General features: G+C 35.8%; 1 protein-coding gene across 1 annotated transcript in view; it reads left to right on the top strand.

Moving 5' to 3' along the window:
* LOC108533118 (centrosomal protein of 162 kDa) overlaps positions 1-20,782 on the top strand; it is a gene marked incomplete at its 3' end in the record, with an annotated part of 60,178 nt that extends 39,396 nt beyond the window's left edge. The window contains exons 13-21 of the mRNA XM_017877510.1: positions 640-901; positions 6,139-6,272; positions 6,538-6,765; positions 7,298-7,438; positions 9,766-9,878; positions 11,753-11,858; positions 18,360-18,486; positions 19,689-19,852; positions 20,678-20,782. Of these exons, the coding sequence (XP_017732999.1) occupies positions 640-901; positions 6,139-6,272; positions 6,538-6,765; positions 7,298-7,438; positions 9,766-9,878; positions 11,753-11,858; positions 18,360-18,486; positions 19,689-19,852; positions 20,678-20,782 (1,380 nt within the window). The remainder of the gene's footprint in view (positions 1-639; positions 902-6,138; positions 6,273-6,537; positions 6,766-7,297; positions 7,439-9,765; positions 9,879-11,752; positions 11,859-18,359; positions 18,487-19,688; positions 19,853-20,677) is intronic.
* Between the last annotated feature and the right edge of the window lie 1,760 nt (positions 20,783-22,542).

Raw genomic sequence — 22,542 nt, 5'->3', positions numbered from 1 at the left:
AATAAAATAGTCCAGAATTTAAACAGTATAAGAAAAAGTTTATTCATCATTGTAGTGTGCACTGTTCAGTTTTTCCAGTCATTTGTATTTTTTAAGTTGTCATTTTATAGGAAAGCAGTTAACACCTGTGAAGAAATTTACATTTTACTGATTCTTTTTCCTGTATTCTTGAGCTCTTCTGCTTTATAGTTCCCATGATTCAGACATTCTACTTGTATTTTATAATTTTGAATTATGTATTTAAGTCTTCTCCAGTTCTTTGTGGAATAAGGCAAGGTATTAATAACAGTTTTAAAGCACCTTGAGAAATTCAGATAACAAATTAAATAAGATTTTATGTCGTTTCAAAATATGTTCTTTCTGCTGTGTTCATTCAAGTAATTACACATCTTGGTTTCTGGCAAGCTAATTTTGCCTTATTATTTTGCTTTAGTTTGTTTCAATGCTAACTTTGAAGGTCTGCTTCAAAATACTAAAATTCTGATGCATTAGACTTCAAGAACTTAACTATGGTAGTTTGCCTTTTACCAACTACATTATTTGATAATCACTATTGTTTTGCCATCCTTTAAATATTCATTTACAACAATAGTTAAAAGTTTATTTAGGTACTGAAGAGCTTTTGCTTGTTGTGTACAGACTTACAGATCTCAACTTAGTTCTGAAGAAGAAGGGGCTGTAATGGGTAAACAGGTACCATACAAGAAGGCCAAAAGTGCACCTCCTTTACTTAAAAGGAAACCCCATCGTGGATTATATGCATCAGTTAGGAGCTCAGGCTATGGCAAACCCAGTTCACCACTCAAGATGTTTTCTACTCTTGAAAAGAAAACTTCAGGGGACATTATAAAAAGCAAAAACTTGAGATCGATTTCCACCTCTAATCAACCTAGGAAAAAAGGTAATCATATACTCTTTATTTAGTATGTTGTTTTACTTTCTTTGCTTCCATCGAGGAGAATTAATCTTAAGGTACCACATCCCATTTGTAAGATGCAATTTACAGGAGGCAACAGGGCTTGACTCAGGGTGGTGGCAGTAGAGGTGATGAAAAGTATTTAGATAAGGATATATTTAGAAGGTAGAACCAAAATCTGAAAATTGGTTTTGGATTGCTAAGATTTTTGGCTTGAGCAACTGAGAGAATGGAGTTATACTCAGCTGGAATGGGGAAGGCTGTGACTGAGTAGATTTGAGAGTTGGGGGAAAACTGGGAGTTTAATTTTTGAGATGATAGTTTTGAGATGTCTATTCAATATGCAAGCAGAAGTGACAAGGAGGCAGTCAGATATAAAAGTCGAGTTCAGGAGGGAAATATGGATTATAGATACCATTTGGGAGTTGTTGAAATCTGATTGAGAATACCAAAATCGTGAGCATAGATAGAGGGAAAGGAGCAAGCCAAGGCCTGAGGCCCCTGATCTTGCTAACCTGAAGAAATCAGGCAGAAGAGGAGGAACCTGCAAAGGAAACAGAGTGAGGTTGGAAGAATCCTGAGAGCATGTGGAATCCTGAAAACAAGCAAGTGGAGAAAGTGTATTGAGAAGGACTGCTCTGTCATTTACTGCTGAGAGATTAAGACAGGTGAGAACTGAGAACTGCTCTTTGGGTTTAGCAAGGATGAGGTGATCAATAAAGTGTACAAGCAGTTTCCGTGGAGAGGTGGCTGTAAAAGGCAAATTAAATGGGAGTAAGCGGGAATAGGAGTGGAATGGTGTTTCAAGTTTTAGACCACACTGCAGATAGTTGCTGTAAAAGGCAGCAGAATAATGGGCCAGTAGCCGAGATGGAAGATGAGACCAAGAACATTTTTGCTTTGCTTTGTTTTTATGAAATAAATGATTGTTTTGTTTGTATGATGTTAAGAAAGATTTGATAGAAAGAAAAATAATTGACAAAGTACAAGAGTGAGGGAAGAGTTACTGGAGCAATGTTTTTGAATAGAGTAGCTGTAATGGGATCTGGTGCACAGTGGAAGAAGGGTTGGCATTAGACAGTAACATGGCTATTTCCTGCATTCTAGGAACTGTGGAGGCAGATAGGAAGGGAGAATGTATGCTGGCAGGTGGTTAGATGTGCTGAGGAGAGAATGCTTTTTGTGATAGCTCTAGTTTTCTCTGAGAAATAGAAAGCAGTATCATTAGATGAGCATGAGGGTTAGGCAAAGGTGTTTTGGAGGTTACAAGAGAAAAGAGAAGATATGAAGTAGCCATCTAGGAGAGTTAGACTGTCAGAAATCACGACAGTCTAATTAAAGTTAGTGATCATGAATTTAAATTGAAATAACAAGTTGTTATTTACCACGTTAAATAACCAACTTATTTAACCAACTGTTAAACGAACTGTACTTGGTATAACAGTTGGGTTTACCAAAAAATATATTTTTGGCAAGTGAAGCTGATGATGTATGTAAAAGTAATTAGAATAGTTGACCATGGAATTTAAGTTGAGCAATGAAGGAAGAAAGGGCATCAAGGGAGTGTGACACAATGTGCAACACGTACGATCCATCGACTGTGAGTCCTAGTGGGGTCAAAGGATTGTTGGAATCTGGGTACCAGAGGGTGTGAGGGGGGAAGACAGAGATGATAGTCATAGTAGGTGATTAGATGAGGGACTGAGATTGGGGAGTGGTTACATTACTGATAATAGTCTAGGAAAGACCTAAACTATGCCAATGGGAACGAGTAGCTGAGATGGAAAGAAGTTCAAGGAACCAAAAGCCAGGGAGTTGAAAGGATCACCTATGAGTATGTTGAAATTACCAAGAATGAAGACAGAGGTAATGTCACAGTGAGTGAAAAAGAAATGAGAGGAATCATAAGGAGGTTGCTAGATGAAGACTGATATTTTTATGAGTAAAGTGAAATAATATTCTTAAACTCATTTTCATATTTTAAAATTTTATAGCATTTGTGACATCCAAAATAAAATAAAACACATTATTAAATTTTATAGTAAATTTATAGTAAAGTATAATAATGGACCATAAATATTTTTATACTGAACTACTGTTTCTCACTAGACTGTCTATGAAGTATGTTGTTTTTAATCTCTTTTTTATTGAAGAATTGCCCAGAGCAGTTTTAGTTATATTCAGAGGAACTGTAATTCCTTTTCGATAGTGGTTACTTGTTAACAGTTGAGTTCTCCAGGAAGCAGAGTTTGAGATGAGATTAGTGTTCAGAAAATATACAGAATGCAGTTAAAATTAAAGTCAACATTGGTTAGGATGAAGAAAAAGCCCAGCTACTACAACTTAACCAAATTAAAGATATCTTTTTTATGTAACAAAGAGTCCAGAGATAGGCAGTTCATGGCTGGTAAGCTGTGCAGGGAACCAGATTCCTTTTTCTTTCCTGATGCAAAATCCCTAGTATGTGACTTTTGTCTTAACTGTCACAATGGCCACTCCGCCTCTGGACCCTGTCCATGAGATAGGGTGAAAGGTAAAAGGTAGATGCCAGTCAAATCATCAACTTCCTAATCAAGAAAGTTTTTGCATCCATCTTAATGACCTTTGATCTTGTGGCCATCAGTTGCGTGGAGTTCAGGGGGTCAAGTATGTTTAACTATGTACATTGCTGCTCAGGACAGAATTAGATCTTTATTAATAGGAAGGAAGAGAAGGTTGGCAGTTAGCAGTACCAGCCATGTGGTTGTTTTCCTTTTTTAGTTTTGATTAATTTTCTTTGGCTGTAACTTGTGTTTTATTTTAGACTAATTTTTTTTTCAAGAAAGGACAAAAATTCTTAGTATCTTTTCTTATTAAGAATTAAAAATTCTTAATATATGCTTATTGTTTAAAATTCAAAATTACAGAAAAGTAAAAGAAGAAAGCAATGATATAGCCAGAAACAACTGTTGTTATGGTGGGTTAGCAGATTCCATGCATCTCACTATTTGTATACTTACATAATAGAAGGAAATGTGAATGAATGGATGGAAAGAGAAGGGCAGATGTGGATAAATGGACAAAATATTTTGTAAGAATGGGATTACACTTTACATGTTCTTTTAAAATAGGATATTAGATCTAGGTTTACTTATATCTATAAGAAGAAAATAAATTTCATCCCAAGAAATTGTATATCTGAAAATACAAGGAAAAGATTATGAAAATCTTTAAGGAGATTATGAAAACACTCAAAGGTTGCCATAACTGTAGTGTTGTTTCTTAACTTTTTCAATTTTAGACATTACCAATCGATTCCTTCCCTTCTGTGAAATATAAAGCATATTGTATCCCCAACTTACATGCTTCCTATTCATTTTTATTTTTACTTAAGATATATTTAGTATATTCTCTACTACAACCTTAATTTCCCTCAGCTTTGGATTTAATTCTTGGTTCTGATTATTAAAGAGACTGAATGCTTTTCTCTTGTCTCTTAGTCATAGTTTCTCTATTCTGGAATTATTTTGATTGGTTTCTTTTTTGATTGAATTTTCTTATGCATTGCTATTCCAAGAAGGTTTCATGGGTTCCAAATCCCACAGTGTTTTCATGTTTAAATTTCATATTCAAGCAAATTTTTTTCGTATGTAAAAGGAGAAAGTACTGCTCATGTGCCATTATTTAAAATAATTACTTGACACTTTAGTCCACTGAGAGAGAAGTCAAAATTAAGAATTCAAGAAGGGAGAATTCTGGCATAAAAGGACTGGCAGAGTACAGCTATGAACAAGAACTTGTGATAGGTTGAGTATTACATATCCAAAATGCCTGGGACCAGAAGTGTTTCAAATTTCAGATTTCACTGGATTTTGGAATATTTGCATTATATTTACTAGTTAACCATCTCCAATCTAAAAATCCAAAATCTTAAACGGTCCTGTAAGCATTTTTCTATGAGCATCATGTTGACACTCAAAAAATTTCAGATTTTAGAGCAGTTTGGATTTTGGATTTTCTGGTCTGGGACATTCCACCTGTACTAACTGCCTTGTCCTGAGGAGAATCATGTGCTAGCAGATCACACCCCATTCATTTAATGAGCCTCCAGTGATTGGGAAGTTTTAAAAGCCTCCTCTTACAATGACTCAAAACAGCCTCTTCATGAACACTTTTAGAAATTTCTCCAGAAAACTTACATCAGTCTAATTAAATGTGATCATAACTCTATAAGGAAAACCTTCACATACCTGGAAAATAATTGAAATGAAATCTTTTGGTGAGGGACTGTTGGTAATTTATTTTTTCTTTTGACTATTCTATATTTTCCAAATGTTTAATAATCATGTAGAACATTTGTAATTAAAAGTAAACTCTACATTTAAAATTTAGCATCTTGAATAAATTATTTTTAAAATTTAAATTTTGAAGTTCTTAATTTATCTCTAAAGCAATCAGATAGTGTTTATTGAACTCAGGGCCTGTAGTAGTTGAATATGGATCTTAGGATCCCTTCTAGGTATTGTTCTTAAACATTGTTTATTATTAACTGAATAATATATTAGCCTTAGAATGATTTCTTGTTTAAGAATTTACAGGTTACCTTAAAAGCTGAAAATTGGAACAGATTATATATTTATCACTTTTTTTCTAATTTAATATATATAGAGAGAGAGCGCACGCACTAGGTTTTTATAACAGTGTTAATCTTTTAAAATCCTATTTAGATTAACAGTTATAAAATCGTCCTTGCAATTTATATTATTCCATTGATACTATAATATCATGATATATGTTGTTTATAAAAAATGTGCTCCAAAAGCACGCTTAATCTGCACCAAAATGTTTCATAAAGTTATCAGCTGCTCCTTGATTTGTCATTTAGAAATTTTGATTGATTATTGCTATGAACATTTAACAGAAGAATTTATTTAAAAGTAATAAACTCTGAAAGTTATTTCTATCTACATTCTCACATTTATTTAGCTCCATTTGTCAGTTGACATAGTCTTGGGTTAATTGGCCATCTGTGTCAAATTTAGTAGAACGTTGATTACGGAGTGGCAATTTTTCTGAATGCAATCAGTTATAGTGAAACAGCTGTGTTATAGTGTAGTCCATCAGCCTATTTTGAGATCCTCATTTTAGTGTTTCCATTGTATTTTTAGTTATTGTACACAATTGATGAGTACACATTTGACTGTACATTTGTGGTGCATTTATACATTGCTTATAATATTTAGAAATCTTATCTGGAACAAAACTCATCAAGCCTGCAGCTTTGGATAAATCAGCTCCCAAAACTGAAAGTTGCCTGGTTACTCCTAAGAAGTCTGAAGATCCCACAGAAACTGATTCCTGTATTCAGTTTCAGACTGTAGGTATTAAATTCAAAATTAATAATCATAATGTTTTTATGTTCTAAAATTACATTAAAGCTAAATTATATATAACAAAATATAATAAGGACTGAAATGTCTTTTCCTTCGAGTGATGCTGTAATCACTCTTACTAAACAGTTAATTTTCTTATATAATAGAACATTGTTAACCATGTCTTTTTTATTCTTTTTTTTATTAACCACCTGTGTTCAAATCTTATACATAAGTCTACTGTAATGAAGTAATGCTTTTTCTTCAAAGGATTCCTTAGGATACTGTGGTGAAAACAAGGAGGAGGAATTACTTATGTTTAAAAGAGTTCAGGAAGCAGAGGAAAAATGGAGGGGTGCGCAAGCCCTAATTGAGCAAATTAAAGCCACATTCTCAGAAAAAGAGAAAGAACTAGAAAATAAGTTGGAAGAACTAAAGAAACAACAGGAAAAAGAACTCTTCAAATTGAATCAAGATAATTATATTCTTCAAGCCAAGGTACTAGACACATTGTTCTGGTTGTTTTTAATATTTATTTTTTTAAAAAAACCTGTATTCCCTGCTAAATACATTGTCATCCTTGTTTCCTAGAGATGTTTGACTTGATGTATTTGCTGTATAAAATATAGACATGGTTTAAAGAGTGATTCCGTACATGAGAGCCTAAATTTTGAACCGTTGGAGGAGAAAATTAAATTTAAATTGGCTCATTTTGATGGTTTTCTTCTATTAGCCGTCCTTTTTAAAGAAAATCAGTTCATTCTGACCTTCAAAGAAATCAAAGTTTGAGCAAAACTGCTGTAGATGGTATAGACCCAGAGGATGACATTGTGTAGCATTTGTGAGTTACTAATGGCACCATCAGCACAAAACAACACTTTGCTGATTTAGCTGTAGTTATGTCACATTCCACTGTGTTCAATATTATAAGACAGTTTTCAATCTAAATAGGAGTTTTCTATTATTCTTTCTCACTTCTCACCTTATCATTTCCTTCCCCAAATAAAACAATTTCTGCAATTTCTCAAAGTTAAGCAGCTTTGAAGAAACAAACAAAAAAACAAGGTGGTTACATTTTGGAGAAGCAGCTGATCCTGTCACTGGAGAAAAATTGAAGCAAATCCAAAAAGAAATACAAGAACAAGAGACACTTCTTCAAGGGTATCAACAGGTATGGCAATTCTTCAGCATATGGCAAATTTACTCTTCTTGACCTTTTAGTTATTAAAACAAGGCAGGTCAGGCACAGTGGCTTATGCCTGTAATCCCAGCACTTTGGGAGGATGAGGCGGGCAGATCACCTGAGGTCAGGAGTTTAAGACCAGCCTGGCCAACATGGTGAAACCCCATCTCAACTAAAAATAAAAAAAAAATCAGTTGGGCATGGTGGTGCACACCTGTCATCCCATCTACTTGGGAGGTTGAGGCAGGAGAATCACTTGAACCTAGGAGGCAGAGGTTGCAGTGAGCCAAGATCACGTCACTGCACTCTGGCCTCGGCAACAGAGTGAGACTCCATCTCAAAAAAAAAAAAATAAGGCATGTTGAAATATTTCTGTGCTTATTTAACAGATAATGGGAATTCTGGCAAATAGGAGGTAATAATTTGACTAGTCTATGTATTTCCCATGAGGAGAATTAAATGCTAAGAGCGTGGGTTCTGGATTGGAAAATACTGGTTTTGAGTCTTAGCTGTACCACCTGCTGTGTGCCTTGGGCATCACTTAATCTTTCTAATCCAGTTTCTTCATTTGTGAAGTGGGGATAATAATATATAGGATCCCCAACTTCCAGTGGTTTGACTTAACAAAGTTTTAACTCTTATGATGGGCTTATCAGGATGTAACCTCATCATAAGTTTTACTTACTATTTTTTGACTTTACAGTGGGTTTATCAGGGTATTAAGTGTATTTTCAACTTAGGACATTTTTTACTTACTTTTGGGCTTATTGAGATATAGCCATTTGCAGGGCAAGCAAGTTGAGGAGCATCTGTACACTCTTAGTGTGGCACACAGCAATCAATCAATGAAAGTTACCTGTTATTATTTTTAATAGCCAGTTTCTTTAAAACTGCCCTGTCTTTTCTTAGTTTTCTGTAATGCTCTTCAGTAGACAATATTGGCTGATTTTGCTATTATATTCAGAAATATGAATCTGGAATTAATTGCTAACGTCCTGAGGGTGAAAAAATTTTGAATTTAATGTAAAGATCTGTGGGTCCTACAGAGGCAGATGTTTGCAATGTGTGATGACATCTTGGTGTTGCTAGCCTAACAGTCAACCAGGACAGGTTTAGTGATCTTCAGCATCTTTGTTCCCTGCCTCTCACACCCTTTTTTCTTACTTTTCCCCTTTCTTGTCTCTTATTACATTCTTCTCTTTTGACAACTGTAACTTGGACCTTGAGCCTTAGTAACATGCATTATCACCCAGGGACATCATTGAAAGCATTGCCACATCAGTGATTACAATGTTTGCTGTAGCTGAATTGGAATGATTTTGCAGGACACTCTGCCCTCAGTTACTGGGAACCATTCAAATTCTTCTGCCAGTTTGATCTTGCCGTTAAAAAACGGGTTTTTAAGAAAATTTAACAGACCCATAAGTATGCCAACTAACCCCTGCAACAGAGACAACACAAAATTTATGTGTCTAAATAGTAAGGGAGGATGTTCATTAATTCTGCATGTATTTATTAAGCACAGACTGTCTGCCCAGCACTATTCCAGACATGGTAAAACAGTCTATAGTTTGCATTAGATACTCAAAAGCTCTTGGTTTGCATCTGATTTTTAATTTTAAACAGGTTAATAAGCCAGGGAGGACATCTAAGTGCAGATTGGTACCTTCTCTTCTCCCTCTGATCTCAACTGGTTGAGTCACTCTTCAGCTCTTTAGCTCAAGCCTTTTGGTGAACTGGATCTGTCTTCTGCTCTGCCTTGTCCTGACAACTTTCAGAAACACCGGTCTTTAACTCCCTGTTTACGGTCAATATCAGATACAAGCATGAACACCCATAGATACATCTGATTATCTCACCACCGGCAGCCAGACTTCCAGAATCTTCCTCCAGCAGTGATTCGATTTTTTTTTTCTTTTTCCCTCTCTTGGGTCAGAAGCAGAAAAGAATATAAAGGGTCTCACTGGGTCTTTCCACCCGGGTCCACATAGTCAGGATGTAGTGATTCCTTCAGCCACTCTCCCACTTAACTCCTGTGAAATGCAGTTCATTCAACTGACCTTAGGCCCTTTGGCTTTGGGAATTTTGGCAAATTATTTTTTCAATTAGGCGTTTTAAACATTATGGAAAGAACTGTTTTAGACACCAAATTTTCTTCTGATATAATATAAAAGTTTAAAGAATATTTTACTATGCAAAACTAAAGAAACTTAAAAGCCATTTAAAGGATTAATCTGTTATGAGCACGTATATTCTGTTATATAAGTACTAATGACTTTTAACTAAAAATTGGCAGTTATCTGGTTTTAAAAAGAGAAAATGAACGATTATATAATCAAGTAAAAGATCTCCAAGAACAAAACAAGAAAAATGAGGAGCGAATGTTTAAGGAAAACCAGAGTTTATTCAGTGAGGTAGCTTCCTTAAAGTAAGTACTTTTGAACTTCTTAAAATCAAATATACTTAAACTATTTCTAAGCATTTTCTTATTATGTTAATAATACATTTATTTTTACTTAGACGGTAAAATTTTATTTTTATTTGTACACTCATTTCCAGTTTATATGTTTAATACTCAGTGGATTTTCCTTTTGGTGTTAGATGGCTAGCACATACTTGATAGTATTTTCAGCATATTGATATTTGAATTCATATGAATTTATGTTCATAAATGATTCAAACATCAGTTTCAGGAAATTGAATATACAGTATTCCTCTTGATCAGTTATTAAGAATGAGATAACCATTTCCCAAGGAACCATGTGATTAATAATACTAAAAAAGAAAGGTCATCCAGTATCACTTATGATCTTCTTGGGTCAGGTTCTACAGAAGCGGAGCCTGAGATGGTGCAGGTCCTTGTGGAGATAATATACTGAAGGATAACTCTCAGGAGAAAGGAGCAAGGGAAGCAGGAATGGCGAGGTAGGGGGAGGGCAAATAGTGGTCTCAGCTGGAGACTGGCTTCGTTCTCCTCCCACCAAGAAGCTCTGGAGAATAGATTGTACCAGAGTTGGTCCCTGCTTGAGGCAAGGGGGCAACCTTAGTCACTGGCTGGAGTGTACCGTTGGGAAGGAGTGGGGGCTGCCCTTTGTGTCAGGGGGCAGGGGCTGCTGTTTAAAGGAGCACCTGCAAGTTGTTTTCAGCCAGCATTTATCATGGCAGGGTAATGGAGCACCAGCACCTACTTAGGAATCATATTTCAGACTGTAAGGTCTTTTGGACGTTACTGCTTCCAATTTTAACATATTAAGTGAAAAAGCCAAGCTCATGAACATGGACAAGCTAGGATACTATCTTCTTTTAGAAAACGGCCACTATTTGTGTATCCTTTTATATAAACACCTAATCATTCAGAAAGGACTGTTACCAGAAGTTTTTTTGACCCATGAATATCGTGAGTGTTTACCAAATTTATTTATATACTTCTTCCCCTTTTTTGGTTATATAAACTAGGGCCTAAGAGGCAGGGCTGCTAATAATAGCTCATACTGATCTTTCACGCAAAATAGAAAAAGGCACACTTGGTAGCAGACAAAATATATATATTTATTGCCACTTTCTCCTGGTAAGTTGGTAAGTGTAACCCCAGGCCATGTGTGATAATCTGCACAGCGGTGATGCATGAATGCATTTACTTAAGCTTTTTTTCCAGATGTTTCAGTAAAGTTATTTTAAAATATCTTAGCTTGTACTACTTGGCTTCTAAAAGAAGATCTATCCCAGGATCCAAAACTGAAGCTCTAAATTAACTTTCAGAATGAAATAAATGGTTTCTTTAGTACATTAGGGTTAGATGATCTTATGTGGAATCTGAAACTCCTTCTATAATATCCCTGGAATAACAGGAAAATTGAATTTATGGTCTACGTATTAGGCTGTGTTTTGTTTTGTGTTTTGTTTTGTTTGTTAGTTTCCATGTATGAGACTGGCGACTCTCAGAAAAGATTCTAGAACAATATGCCAAGGAATGCATTAACAACCCCACAGAAAAATGCAGCACATCTTTGTGGACCATTAATTTTTTTCCTGTGAGAATTGGGAATTAATGTTTTTATATTATAAATAAACCAATAATCTTAGGTTTTAGTTCTTTTAGAATAAATATAAGCATTTCCCTTAAAGTATATTTCTCTTTTAGTGTGGTTGTATTTTAATCTTTAGATTAAATGAAAATTTTACCTTCATTTATGCATATAGTTTCAATGTATGTTAGTTTTAATTTTAAGAATTGAATATTTTCTACTGAAAGGAGCACCTGGTAAGAAAGAAAAACAACTTTTTATTTTCAAAATAAATCAGAGAACAGATGCACAAAAGTCGTTTTCTGTCTCAAGTAGTTGAAGATTCAGAGCCCACAAGAAACCAGAATTTTACAGATCTGTTAGCAGAACTACGGATGGCACAGGTAAGTTGCGTAAGGATTTTGACTATTAGGGATAATAAAGGTTTCTATAAAAATTCCCATATGTATGAAAAAATCTGTAAATTTCATACCATTTAAAACTTAGGGAGAAATATCTTAAATTAGCATATAGTATACTCATGACCTTAGTATAGAGGAAACATTATAATACTGGTTTTAGATGTCATTGTCTTTATGATTCAGCCTCTCATCAGGCATTTGTCACATCTCATCAGGCCCGTTTATCATGGAGCCATATCAGAAGCATGATTTTATTTAGGACATGTATACCTTATTTCAAACAAATTCCTTATTTGAAAGTATGCAGCCTAAATAGTGTAATTTGGAGATAATTGTTTACCTTTAAAAGTTAGTAGCTTGCTGCCTGTCTTCCAAAGTAGACTGTGCACTTCTAGAGAGCAGAGACTGTATCTTACAAGTATTTGTATCCCGCATACCTAACATAAAGTTGAAATGCAATGCTGTTCCATAACTTTTTTATGTTTATTGTATTATTAAAAATATGGCCTAGAGTTTTCTAAAGCAGTATTTATCAATAGGAAGAGTTTGAGAATTTAAGGCAGGGCAGAACTCTATTTTAAGCAGAAGTAATTCATGCACTGCATGATTTTTATCATCCCTGTCCCTAAGAACTATGTGCTTATAGCACCCACCAGTCATTGTAACAATTAAAACCACTCTGCCACATTTCCAAACATGGCCTGTTGGAGGACAGTTACTTTTTCCCACCACTGTCTTTCAGAATAATAGCACTAAACTAAAAAAGCCCATTTCAGTGGGCCTCAAAAATAGCAAGCTAAGGCCGGGCGCGGTGGCTCAAGCCTGTAATCCCAGCACTTTGGGAGGCCGAGGTGGGCGGATCACGAGGTCAGGAGATCGAGACCATCCTGGCTAACACGGTGAAACCCCATCTCTACTAAAAGCACAAAAAACTAGCCGGGCGAGGTGGCAGGCGCCTGTAGTCCCAGCTACTCGGGAGGCTGAGGCAGGAGAATGGCGTGAACCCGGGAGGCGGAGCTTGCAGTGAGCTGAGATCCGGCCACTGCACTCCAGCTTGGGCGACAGAGCGAGACTCCGTCTCAAAAAAAAAAAATAGCAAGCTAAAACAGAAATTAATATTACCATATTTTATGAAGGCTTGGGGGAACAAAGTAAGGTTTCAAGCATCGCATTATCATTAGTTCCAAAGGCTGTTGTTTTTACCTTTTGAAATTCCTGTTTTGAACATATTTTAATGACAGAAAATTTGAAAACTCCCACTAACACCACCAAAATATACTGGAAAAAAGTATAATAAATATCTTGTAAATGATTAACCATGCTCCCAAGAAAGTAAGGGAAATCGTTAGAAGCCAAAAGTAAGGAGGGATAAAAAGATAGCAGTAAGTTTAGTAACCAAGAAGCCTGAGGTTTAACAGCAAAATGTAGATGGGATACCCTTAAAGAACCACATCTTTCACTAAAATAGTGGATTAGGAAAAAAGAAACTGAGATGTCAAGGAAGCTTTTCTGTCTTAATTTGGTCTCTGGATGGGGAGAGGTAAAAAGTCTCCTCTGCACATACTTTAATGGTTGTTCAATGTAAATGGTATCTCTTCTGCCCATTTGTGTTTAGTATTTGAATTGACACTACCTTGCAATGCTTAAACTAAAAAAATAACATAAACAGTAGTTCTGAGTCGGTGATAGCATCTCTGGTAGATTTAGAAGAAACAAATCAAAACAATTCTTAGAGGTATACACTTGTTAACCCAGTCCACACAATATTCCCACAGATAAAATCCAACTGATGATGTGCTCACAATGCAAAATTACAAAACCTAGAGAAACAACCCACCATCAGCAGGCATGAGATGCTTTACAGCAAGATTAGAACTGCAATAGAATTATTGAATAGAGGCTATAAAATAAATAGGCTTAAAGTGCTTAAATATACAAAATAATTGAGAAAGTATGAGAAAAGAAAAAAACAGGCCAGACAAATTCAAACAAACATTGAACAGAGCTGTGGGAATGAAATATGCCAGAAATTAAGAAAGTAGAATTAAATAGATGATCATAAACAACTAAGAAAAGCATTAAACTGAAAGACCAATTTAAGGGAACTCAGAGTGAAACAGAAAAATAGAGAAATGTAAAATATCAGAAATATTAAGAAATACAAGATGCCCTAATGCACATTTAAATGTTTTAATAGGTAATGGCTGAGGATTCTCTAGAAGTGGTAAAAGGTGAAGTCTCGAATTTAGGAAGCACAATAAGTCCCGCTCAACATAAATGAGTCAAAATCCACATTTAGTCCCATCATGGTAAAGCTACCAAAGTCAGGGGAAGCCTAAAAGAAATCAGGGAAAAAAAAAAAAAAAAAAGGTGTTAGTTTAGTTGAAAATAATAGTAAAAATTATTTGGGAATTTTTTTGTGCACATACTACAAGATGGAATATAAACATACTTTTATTTTGATTTACTTTAGTATTCTTAAATAGTTTTAGAGTAAAAATTATTTATACTGGGATAAATCTACAAAATAATCTTGTCAAGTATATTTGTGTATAGTCTACTTTATACCTTAAAAATTAGTGCCAATTAGTATATTCTTACAATGTCAGTTGGTTATAAAGTATAGGTGGAAATGTAATAACAAGTAAGTTCGTGAGCCCTTTCCTTTTAGTATTCCAGGATTAGAAAGAGAATGGGACTGACTACAACTCATTTATTCAGACAGCCTTTATTGAATGCCTGCCTTGCACCAGGCAGTCATCCAAGCATTGGGAATATAGTAGGTAAATAAGACAGACACAGATCTTGCTCATCAGGAACATATGTTCTAGTGAAGAAGACAGACACCAGATACACAAATAAATAATTACAGATAGAAGTGCTTTGAAGAAAATGAAAATAGGGAATAATGGGTGATGAGTTAGAGGTAAGGTGGCATTTAATAATGTGGACAGGAAAGCTCTCTCTGAGAAAGAGATGTTTGAGTGCAGAGCTGAAGTGGAGGAACCGCCAACCAGGCAGATTCAGACTTCAAGCCAGAGGGAAGAGCAAATGCAAAAGCCCTGAGTTTGTTCCTTTCCAGAAGCTAGAGGCCTTTGAAGCATAAGTGGATAAAGACAGGAATGGCAGAGGCCTCTCTCAGTGTCTGCATGGTAAATTATGAGAGAGGAAAAGTACTTGTCAGCCAAAAGCCTCTGGCCCACAGATTTAACATGGGGCATACCCACTTTCTTGAAGGTGGGCATTTTCTCTCCTTGGAAATATGCAAGCCTGAAATGGACATCCATTGATTGAGCATGATTAAACTTTAGATGTTTACAGTTCTTTGAATTCTAAAATACTGTAATTCCATGAATTACACTGATAGAGAACATTTCTAAATTGATCGAACTAATTAATCAACAGGTTTTGCAGAAAAGCATTCAGCAGCTTTTAGATTAATTTTAGTTTCAGGGCTCTCCTGAAAGGACATCTACAGAAGATTAAACAATGAAACGATGCAGTTAAATCTGTGATACAACTAGAAACTAAGATTATACAATGCTTTACAAATGCTCTTGTTTTCTTTCTAAGACTGATTTTTAAATTGTAAGATAGTGTAAACCAGAGTTTGTAAGAATTTGTCATTTTGAAACTTAAATACCGAGTTGACTGCTGTTGAGTCCAGTAGTTTCATAAGTTCAGTTTAGTGTACATTTATCTAATACATGCCATGCACTTAGTACCATAAAGTAAACAAGTAGTACTAAATCAGTCTTGGTCCCTATAGAGCCTTCAGCCTAATAAAGAAAAGAGGTTACATATAAATGAATCAGTGTCACAGGAAACAGTAATAAATGCCATGCTAGAGGTAGAACTGAAGTCTGTGGGAGACAGAAGAGGGTATTATCAGGAATAGCTTAGCTTAATTTGAAGTGAGCTTTGAAAGATAAGTATGATTTTTGTCAAGCAGAGGAATGGGGCACAACACTTTGAACTACTGAGAGTAGTATGGAATGTAGTCCATATTGAGAATTTCATTTTTATTTTTGGATGTCCCAAGCATTTTTTATGCATTTATGATACAAAGTTTGGCAAAATAAAATCCTGCTTTTTATATGTCAGGTGGTGATGAGTGCTGTGAGAAAAAAATGAAACTGTGTGCCTGAGGGCCAGGATGGGGCTTCCTAATTTAGATAGGGTGGTCAGGAAGGCCTTCTGAGGCTTCATGTGAGCAGAAATCCTGATGGAGTGAAGGAGGAAACTACCTGGCCATCTGGGTCCCAAACCACTGCAAGCAGAAGAGACACTGCAGACCCTTTGAGGTAGGAGTGTTCAAAAAACAGCAAAGAGGTCTCTGGCTAGAATGGAATGGGTGAGGATGTATAGAAGAGGTGATCAGTCATGGGTAAGGCTGGGTTATATGACACTAAACGTCATGGTAAGAACTTTGGGTTAACCCTGCAAGGGACCAGCAGCGAGTTTTCTGGTTTTGTTTGTTTTTATTTTACTTTAAGTTCTGGGATACATGTGCTGAATGTGCAGGTTTATTACATAGGAATACATGTACCATGGTGGTTCCCTGCACCTATCAACTTATCTAGGTTTTAAGCCCCACCTGCCTTAGGTATTTGTCCTAATTCTCTCCTCCCCTTGCCCCCCATCCCCCAACAGGCACCCTTGTATGATGTTCCCCTCCCTGTGTCCAGGTGTTGTCATTGTTCAGCTCCCACTTATGAGTGAGAATATGTGGTGTTTGGTTTTCTGTTCCTGTGTTAGTTTGCTGAGAATTATGGTTTCCAGCTTCATCCATGTCCCTGCAAAGGACATGAACTCATTCTTTTTTATGGCTGCATGGTATTCAATGGCATATATGTGCCACATTTTCTTTATCCAGTCTATCATTATTGGGCATTTGGGTTGGTTCCAAGTCTTTGCTATTGTAAATAGTGCTGCAATAAACATATGTGTGCATGTGTCTTTATAGTAGAATGATTTATAATCCTTTGGATATATACCTAGTAATGGGATGGCTGAGTCAAACGGTATTTCTAGTTCTAGATCCTTGAGGAATCGCCACACTGTCTTCTACAATGGTCAAACTAATTTACACTCCCACCAACAGTGTAAAAGCGTTCCTGTTTCTCCACATCCTTGCCAGCATCTGTTGCTTCCTGACTTTTTAATGATCATCATTCTGATGGCTTGAGATGGTATCTCATTGTGGTTTTGATTTGCATTTCTCTAATGACCAGTGATGATGAGCTTTTTTTCATATGTTTGTTGGCCACATTAATGTCTTTTGAGAAGAGTCTGTCTGTATCCTTCACCCACTTTTTGATGTTTTTTGGGTTTTTTTTCTTGTAAATTAGTTTAAGTTCCTTGTAGATTCTGGATATTAGTCCTTTGTCAGATGGATACATTGCAAAAATTTTCTCCCATTCTATAGGTTGCCTGTTCACTCTGATGATAGTTTCTTTTGCTAAGCAGAAGCTCTTTAGGTTAATTAGATCCCATTTGTCATAGTGGTGGGCACCACCATGCCTGGCTGATTTTGTATTTTTAGTAGAGATGTGGTCTCACCATGTTGGCCAGACTGGTCTTGAACTCCTGACCTCAAGTGATCCACCCACCTTGGCCTCCCAAAGTGCTGGGATTACAGGTGTTGAACCACTGCGCCTGGCCAGCAGAGAGTTTTTGATGGAGAATGACATCAACTGACTGTTTAACAATTCATGTGGTTGCTGTGAGAATAGACTGTAGGGGCCAGAGTTAGAAGAGGCATACTAATTNTTGTAGATTCTGGATATTAGTCCTTTGTCAGATGGATACATTGCAAAATTTTCTCCCATTCTATAGGTTGCCTGTTCACTCTGATGATAGTTTCTTTTGCTAAGCAGAAGCTCTTTAGGTTAATTAGATCCCATTTGTCATAGTGGTGGGCACCACCATGCCTGGCTGATTTTGTATTTTAGTAGAGATGTGGTCTCACCATGTTGGCCAGACTGGTCTTGAACTCCTGACCTCAAGTGATCCACCCACCTTGGCCTCCCAAAGTGCTGGGATTACAGGTGTTGAACCACTGCGCCTGGCCAGCAGAGAGTTTTGATGGAGAATGACATCAACTGACTGTTTAACAATTCATGTGGTTGCTGTGAGAATAGACTGTAGGGGCCAGAGTTAGAAGAGGCATACTAATTAAGAGCTTATTACAGTAATCCAAGCAAGAGAATTAGTGGGTCATCAATATGGTTAGTATATGGAAGAAGTTAGAACAGTAGATTGAAAGGTCTTTAATGCTGTGTTGAGATGATTAGAACTGATTTTAATAGGCTATTGCACGCCATTAAAAATTCTGGGGTGGGGCAGGTGGTAACAACATCAGAGCTAAAATTTAGAGAAAATATTTTGCAACAATATTCATGATGTGGATTGTGTGAAAGATTATACTACAACTTATTGTGGTTGTAAAATACTTGCTTTTATATTTCTTTGAATATCAAGAAAGAAAAAGACAGTTTATTGGAAGACATCAAAAGACTGAAACAAGACAAACAAGCTCTGGAAGTAGACTTGGAAAAAATGAAGAAAGAGAGGGACCAAGCCAAAGATCAGATTGCTTATGTCACAGGTAAACACTGAGCTGAAACTATGTACCTTTATAATCATAACTGTTCTAATGTTGATTGAATGGTATAATCAAAATGCTACTCCTTAAAGTATATTTTAGAAACATTTTTTTAAATTCATTATTAAAAGATGTGTGAATCTGATTGGGTTTAATAAGAATAATTGCAAGACAAGAGAAAATCACTAATTGTTTTGGATTCATGGCATGTATATTTGGTTGTTCACAAATCTGTCATCCTAGCTAGACTGTGACCTTCCTGAGGACAAGGCCTGTCTTCTTTTCCCTGGGTCTGAAACTTTGTAGGCTGTTAAGTATTTGCCAAGTGAATAAATAATAGCGCACTGGGTTTTATAAAGAACACATAGATAAATGTGGCATGGTCCCTACTACGAAAACCAAGGGGAGTAAGATAAGAATACGCATAATATAAGAAAAAAATTACAAGCAAACATGATAGGAATTGGGATACCAAATGAGGGTTTTGGGGCAGAGTGGCATTTGAGCTGGGCCTTGACGGGTAGTAAAATTTGAAAGTGAAGGGATGGAGAGAGGCTGCACAAGTATATTCCATAACTTAGAGTGGCAGAACACAGGGATAGAAAGTTAGATCAGAGGAGCCCTTGTTTGCAAAAGATAGGATCTTTCCTCTGCATTATTATGAACTTCAGTGTAAGATATGTGCAGAGAAATCCATTCTGATCTGTTTGTAAGAAAATGACATTTGCTTCCCTTATCTGTAAAATACAGAGTAATAACAATAATAGTATTATCCATTGTAAAAGTTTGTTGTAGTAAATAACATAATAAATGGTAATAAGCACTCCTGAATGTTTGTCCTGTTACTTTTTAGTATAATTATAGACGTTCTTCATTTTTATTATTTCTTAAATCCAACATTTATTTTCCCATGGAAACAACTTTACTTTTATAATTGTAAAAGGTCAGTGGAAAATAATTTATCAAAATTTCTACATAGACAACTTTGCTGTAAGGTTGATGATTTGGATTATAAACACAGTCTCTTATTTCTTTTGACTAATAGATTAAGCTAGACACTATGTTGTATACATCAGTTGTTTTATGCTTCTTATTTTTTCATAATGCTGTCATTAGATGGGCATTTTGTTTAAAATCTTTTAATTTAGTTTATTTCCATATTTTGGAGAACAACAAGCAGGTTATTGAGTTTTTTTATCTTATAGGTGAAAAATTATATGAAATAAAAATTTTAGAAGAAACACATAAACAAGAAATCAGTCGTCTGCAAAAAAGATTACAGTGGTATGCTGAAAATCAGGAACTTCTGGATAAAGATGCACTTCGGCTTAGAGAAGCAAATGAGGAAATTGAGAAACTCAGACTTGAGGTAATGGATCATTTCAGAATGTATTTCTTCTCTAGATAAATCCTATTATCTGTAATATCAGTTCTACGTAACCTTTTGTCATTGCATCATTACTCTGAACTATTATTTAAGATCGTTGGTTTGCTTTTAGATATATAGTCTATTTTAAATTAGACTGAGAATAAATATAAGCTCCTTATCACAACCTGTCAGGCCCTCATGGGGTCCAAACCCTGCCTGCCTCTTCAGTGTCATCGGATACCACACTCCCCTGAGTCACTCTTCTCCAGCCACATCAGAGCTCCTCTGGTTCTTGAACATGCTGGACTCGTTCCACTTGTTTTCTTGGCCTGGAATACTTTGGCCTGAGTTCTTTCTGTGTCTCACTCCTCCTCCTTGTTCCTGTTGGCTCAAATATCTACTCTCTAGAAAAGATGTTTCCTGACTCCCTTTCCTAACGTAGCTGCCAATCTCTCAACTTCTGGTTCTTTGTTCCTATCCCTTCACTCTGTTTTATTTTCTTCTTAGCCCTTACCACTCTGAAGTTATTTCATTTTCCCTTTGATTTACTTTATTTATTAGCTTATCAACTCTCTCCCTCTACTAGAGCATAAGCATCTTGGGAGCAGGGACCTAGTTTCTCTCATTTGCCATCCATATCTCCTGCCAGATCTAGGAAGTACCTGGAACTTGGGAGGAGCTCAAGGAATTTAAGGCATTAATTCCCCAAATTTTACTGAGGAATTAATAAATGAATGAGTACCTAATATTATGCTTCTCCCCACCCCCGGAACTTTTCTGTTACATTTAAATATGCTTCTTAGCATGTTATTTATTTATTGACAGATTGAGAAACTGAAAGCTGAATCTGGGAATCCATCTATTCAGCAGAAGATACGCTTAAAAGATAAAGCAGCAGATGCCAAAAAAATTCAGGATCTGGAGCGACAAGTATGTATTCAGGGTAAATTTCCATGAGCATATTTTATGTATAGTGCATTTTGGTTTTCTCTTTTGTTTCAGGAGTTCCCACGAGATGGAGTCGACCTGGAAATTTTTGTTTTAAAATATTTACATTAGTAAAAGTAATAACATCATTTTATGTACCTACAGCTTTATAATTACAGAATTTTTAGACTAATGTGCCTCATTTGTAAGATGGTAGACCTGCTGATAAAAGGTAATTTGGTACCGTAGCTCTATTAGACATCTAGGAAGAAGGAAGTAGAATTTTGAAACTCTGGATATAGAGTTAGGATTTCTGTTCCTGACCATAGACAGCTGAGAGAGGAGTATAGGAGGGAGATCCCTGAGTTGGGAACATGCTGGTAATGCTTGGGAAATGTTACAAAACAGCCTATAAGCAAAACATTCAGCTTCCCAAAGAGCTGGCCATTATCTTGAGCCCTTTCTTACTGTTCAAACTTAGAAATACTAATTTTGTGGTCAATGTGGAAGACCTTTAGTCATAAAGTGAAGCTTACTAAAATAAAGATTTTTTTATTTAAGTATTTGTTTTAGAAGGTAGGATTATTTTTTCCTTCTGTTTTTAAAACACTGTAATATAGCATTTATATTCATAACTAAATATTTTAAAACAAAATATGAATTGCCAGCCTCGTTCATAAGGGAGCATGATTCTGTAGTCAAGTCATGGTACTTAAACATATAGGTATTATTACATCATAAATCCAAAACTGTGAGGTCATTACTGGGCTGAATATTATCCCAGTTTTATGAGAAGAAGGAAAACTAAGCAAAGAATTAACTTTATTACTTTTACAATACCTATTTTTATATTAAAAGGTATGACTGAGTAGATTGGATCAGGGTCAAGAAAGGATCAGCCAAATGTGGTATGAAGAACTAGAAATATCTGGCCAGGCGCAGTGGCTCACGCCTGTAATCCCAGCACTTTGGAAGCCGAGGTGGGAGAATCGCTTGAAGCCAGGAGTTCAAGACCAGGCTGGCCAACATGGTGAAACGCCCTCTCTACTAAATAATAGAAAAATTAGCCAGGCATGGTTTTAGCTGGGCATGGTGACACACACCTGTAATCCTAGCTACTTGGGAGGTTGAGGCAAGATAATTACTTGAACCTGGGAGATATAAGTTGCAATAAGCCAAGATCATACCACTGTACCTCAGCCTGGGTGATGGAGCGAGACTCCATCTCAAAAAAGAAAGAAAAGTAAATAAATAATTAATTTAAAAAAAAGAACTAGAAATATTCTGAAATGAGTATAGTCTGGCATTGCTTGGATTTTCTTTAGTGCTAAAGATTTAGCCAATCTAAGAAACCATCCAGAAGTGGGAGAGAGAAAACACCAAAGGAGCTACTTCTTTGTTAGATGACTTATTTTAAGAGAAATTATGTAGAATTGATCCATATTGGTCAGAGATACACCACTTTATAAAAGTAACCTCCCTTTTTTATTAATGCTTTTATTAAACATTAGTTCATCATCTTACATTTTTCTAAAATAATTTTCTATGTAGTTGGATTGCTGCATGTACATTTCAGATCATGTTTATTTAGTTTCCATGAGCATTTCTATCCTGATGTTTTAAACTTTAATACGTATTTTTTAATCAAGGGATATCACAATATAGTCAGAATAATTATGGAGCAATATTCTTTTTTATTATTATTATTATAATACCTTAAGTTCTAGGGTACATGTGCACAAGGTGCAGGTTTGTTACATATG

This window comes from Rhinopithecus bieti, unplaced genomic scaffold (assembly GCF_001698545.2).
Source record: "Rhinopithecus bieti isolate Rb0 unplaced genomic scaffold, ASM169854v2 scaffold_10716, whole genome shotgun sequence".
Classification (NCBI taxonomy): domain Eukaryota; kingdom Metazoa; phylum Chordata; class Mammalia; order Primates; family Cercopithecidae; genus Rhinopithecus; species Rhinopithecus bieti.
The sequence above is the reverse complement of the archived record's forward strand: the minus strand, read 5'-3'. Positions and strand labels throughout refer to the sequence as shown.